The sequence below is a fragment of the Nicotiana attenuata genome, unplaced genomic scaffold (assembly GCF_001879085.1).
Source record: "Nicotiana attenuata strain UT unplaced genomic scaffold, NIATTr2, whole genome shotgun sequence".
Lineage (NCBI taxonomy): Eukaryota > Viridiplantae > Streptophyta > Magnoliopsida > Solanales > Solanaceae > Nicotiana > Nicotiana attenuata.
In genome coordinates, this window is record NW_017671273.1 from 38,050 (window position 1) to 42,913 (window position 4,864).

Consider the following 4,864-nt stretch of genomic DNA (forward strand, 5'->3'; position numbering starts at 1 on the left):
AAATTAAGTCATGATTTGCAGTTGAGTTTTATCCTCATAAGTTGCACCCTAAAACCATGGTGGTGATCGGACTTCAAACTAGAATAAGGGGATGATAGGACATCCGTAAAATTAAGATGTGTAAATAAGTTTTCTCGACAAGTTCAATATACAACTTATGTATTTTTCCTTATGTTACTCTGACTTTCCCAAAATAGTTGGGGGCATATTGAATCCTCCAAAACCAAAAGTAGTACTACTTTTGAAGAATTCGACACGAATGCGATAACATTTTAGAGAGTCCGCTCATGATAGAGTTACAAATAGCTGATGACTATTATTATATGGATTATTAGTCTTATAACTACTTGAACACAATGCTTTAAAATAGTACACCAATACTAATTAATATTACTAATACTAAATCTTTTAATCTTAGATCCTGCTGCTATTAAAGGATCCTCTCTTTTTCAGAGTCCTTGTAGATCACCACCTCTTGCCTTCAAATGATTTACAAAATCAGTTACAATATTAACCCTTAAATCCCCGGTTTAATACAAAGATTCAAAAGCACAAATAATCCCAAGATTCCACCACATGTAAATTAATATTGCAAGATGTCTGCAGTCAAAATTGGCTGATTGGAATACACATAATTCCAAGAATCATTCATAATAAAACCATCAGCCATATACTCATTATTTTGACCATTCAAGAAACTGATGATTTGTGTTAAGGACTCAAATCTGTTGCTAAGTTCAGCCACTTGTGCTCTCAAGATTGAGTTCTCAGCTTCAACATTGAGATAATGTTGGGTTGTGACATTCATAGTGGTCAAAATTTGGTTATTTTCTTTCCTTTGATGAGCTAATTGGGACATAAGATCATCCAAATGCTTTTGTTTCCTCATTCTTGATCTTCGAGCCGATTCGCGGTTCGATATCATTCTCTTCCTCTTCCTCTGATCCATTAATTGTTGAAGATCTTCTTCTGAGCCTGAGTTCTGAAGTGTATATGACCCTGAACCTGATGATGTCCCACTTGATGAAGCCATGACCAAATTTTCTTTTTATGACCAAAACTTAGGAACAATAGTGTAAAAATAATAATAATTGAAACTTAGCAGGAAGCTAGGGGGGCGAATGGGATTAGATACCCCAGTAGTCCTAGCCGTAAACTATAGATACTGGGCGTTGTGCATATCGACCCGTGCAATGTTGTAGCTAACACGTTAAATATCCCGTCTGGGGTGCAGAATGAAATTTAAAGGAATTGACAGGAAACAATAGTGTAATAATAATAATGGAAAATTAGGAGGACCTAAAATAGTGATTTTGGTGCAAATAAAGGGTACTAATATGAATATACTAGTTTGTGAAACTTAATTGTAATAGGGATAATACTTATTTAAAGGAAAGTAGGGAGCATAATTAATTATGAAATGCAGTAAAACCAGTAGAGGAAAACAACTGAGAAAGATTGCACTAAATGAGTCCTGCGCCTATATGTGGAATTTATCATAAAACCAGAAAGGAAGAGTTCACTGAGAATTGCAGACATGAATTTCAAAGATAAGAAATAATAAGTTTAGCATCAAGATTTGCTTGAAACTAAAAAAGAAAAATATTAAGGAGATTAAAACAAGTAAAAAGTGAACCCTTTGAAACAGAAAAGAAGCAGAGTTTATAGGTTGAAACTATGAAGAGAAAAAGAAGGAAAAAGAGAGAGAGGGTTGTAGAGGTGTTTTGGCTGGGATTTTATAGCTGAAAAAGTGGGACAGCATCTGAAATTTTGTTTTTTTTTTTTTTTTTTTTAATAAAAAGATTAATTATCAAGGGAAAATCAAGTGGAAAAAAAATAGAAAGAAGTTTGGAATCTTTAGGGAAAAGGGGTAAGGTGTGGGGAAAAATATGATGGGACATGTGGGGTTGGAGCAGAAAACTCCACAACCGTCTACATCCAGCTGGGGTGCAACATTGCTAGACTCAGTTAAAAGTCTCAAAAGTAATGAACTATTATTGCTAAATTTTCCTTATATATACATGTGATTTGGTTTACAAACAAGTTAATATAGTTTTTTTTGGTAAATATTTACTTCTTCAGTATTTTAAAAATATTTTTTTATTTTTACTTCTCAGAAGATAATTTCTTTTTTTCCTATTATACTCACAATATTAATTATTCATTTCAAATAATTTTCTCAAATTCACTACAAATATGATATGGGTATCAGGATAAATTATGTCAGTCATTTATTATTTCTTAATGGTTGTACAAAGTCCATAATGAACAAGTAAAGATGGACGGAGGAATTATATATATATTTGGTGTTGTTCGTGGAATAGTACAACATCACGTGGGAGGTAAAAGAAACAAGAATCTCTGATCATTCCAGGTAAAAGGAGTATCCTAATCGTCCTCAAAGTTTTCTGATGCACAACTCTTGGAAAAAGATTTCCCCAACCTTGGTCACATTCCCACTAAACCAAACTAATCGAGCCATAATGGTGCAGCAGATGTGACTGCTCTTTCCTTAGCTAGAGGTCTCGGGCTCGAGTCCTGGGTATGGAAAAATACGTGGTAGGGAGCGCTTCCCTCCGAATGGGACCCTACGCGGCGCGAATCCGGATATAGTCGGGCTCTATTGCGGATACCTGACACCGGGTTGGAAATCAAAAAAAAAAAAAAAAACTAACTGATCGAGAGTTGTACTCTTTTACATTCTCATCATTTTTTTTTCTTACTCCGAGGGTTATTTGGTACACGGACTAAATTATTCCGGGATTATAATCTCTGGATTAGTTTCTCACCTAGACGCTGAGATAAAATAATTTCAAATTTGATGAGATAAGGTGAAATATCCTGGATTAGGTATGTGATTAAATTCATATTATGAAATATCCACGATAAATTTATACCGTCAATCAAACACAATATAAATTTAATCTCATACCGTATCCCACCTTATCATGCGTACCAAACGACCCTAACACTGTAAAAGATTTCTTGCATTGTTAATGAATTTTAACATCTAAAAACATGTTATCATATTTTACCATATTATTAATTACTATTTGTCTAAATATTCACCTGTAATTACATAATAAAGAACTTAAACTCTTCATTTTAGGTTAACTACAAGATTGGGTGTTAAGGTTCAAACCATATTTTGATAATCACTAATACCGTTGCATTTAGTGCTTTATCGATAATTAACATTATCGTTCATATGCCTAACAGGAGACATATGATGGCGAAGATGGATATAAAAAAACACAAGTATCGAAATAATTATAGTGACAGAATACAGATAGCCTCAAGTTTGAAGCCATTTGAAAAAATTAGGAACGTGAAGTTGAAGCCATGACCTCAAGCCTTTTCATGTTCACTCCCCAGTTAAGTGAATCATGAGCATTAAGGGGTCGTTTGGTATTAGAAAAAATAATGCAATCATAGTTTTGTGCATTACTAATTTCTTATTTGATAGTATATTTTTTCAACCTATTTGGTATTATCCTATGTATAACTGATGCATAGCAAACCAGTATTAAAATCGCAAGGGTTTTTAATACTTGCATAAACATGGTTAAAGACCATAATTGCCTCTCAAATCCCTCAAAACCTATTTCAAATACTTTCCGCCATATATTTGTGGAGGGTATTTTTGGAAACAACTAAGTTTTTAAAAAATTATGCAATGCTTTACTTCACCAAACCAAACAATGTTGCTTTATTGTTATTGTAGCTTTTTTTCTTGCTTATTGCCTTAACAACTGCAAAAATCTCAGATTATGTACGGACTGCTGCTGGTAAATGGGTCATTCCATGTGCAGACCACTTAGATTCCTTCTGATTTCTAAGGCATATTGCAGGAATTGGAGATCTAACACTGCTACTCTTCTCTTTTGACGGTGCCACAAGTTTTTAATGGCTTAATTAGTTCTAATACCTGGTCTTAATTAAAGAATGAGATTAATTAACTTCTTAACTATGCACTAATAATGTCAGATCTAACGATGAACTTGCTGGTGCGGTAGAACCATTGATTCACTATCCATCTTATATAAATGTGAAAAATAATACACTACAACATTATATATCTATAGCTACGAATTTGAAAATTATAGCTAATACCTAATAATAGCCACAAAAATTAGAATTTTATGCTATTTACAAAATCATATAATTTCCTTGCCACGAAATTAAGTTGGGAAAGTTGATTCTTCATATTAGCTATAATTGCTAATAATTGTGGCAATAACCACCTAAATAGCTATAAATTTATTGTTACAAATAAATTTTTGTAGCTAATTATATGTTTTTGCTACGCATCAATAGTGACTGTAGCAATAGTAACCTTTTAGCCAGAATAAATTATTTGACACAAAATATTGTAGCTAAATGAATATTTTTGCCTTAAGTTCTAAAAAGTTGTGGCAGTAGTTAAATGATATAGCCACAGATTTATTGCCATAATTGAATTCTGTAGCTAATCATTAATTTTTGCCACGAGTTTGAAATTACTACCGCTATATTAACTTTTTAGCCACAATAAATGTAGCTAAAGGAATATTTTTTCTTCAAGTTATAAAAAGTTGTGGCGGTATAGGTAGAATTAGCCACATTTTTTTTTGCTATAATAGAATTTCGTAACTAATCATTAAGTTTTGCCACGAGTTGAAACGTAATATAGCAACATTAACCTTTTAATCACATAATTATTTAAATCAAAATGTTACTAAATAAATAATTTTGCTGCAAGTTCTTAAAATCCATGACAATAGTTGGCTTAATAGCTATAATTATTTATTATGATAAAATAATGTAACCTCAAATTTATGGCTACAGTAAAGTTTTATAACTAATCATTAGTTTTTGCCATAAG

The 4,864-nt window shown here is 32.3% G+C and overlaps 1 protein-coding gene across 1 annotated transcript; it reads right to left on the reverse strand.

Moving 5' to 3' along the window:
* Window positions 1-249: 249 nt before the first annotated feature.
* LOC109207213 (bZIP transcription factor 11-like) lies at window positions 250-1,703 on the reverse strand. Its single transcript, XM_019370096.1, has one exon. The coding sequence runs from the start codon at window positions 1,031-1,033 to the stop codon at window positions 584-586; it is 450 nt and encodes a 149-aa protein (XP_019225641.1). The 5' UTR covers window positions 1,034-1,703; the 3' UTR covers window positions 250-583.
* Between the last annotated feature and the right edge of the window lie 3,161 nt (window positions 1,704-4,864).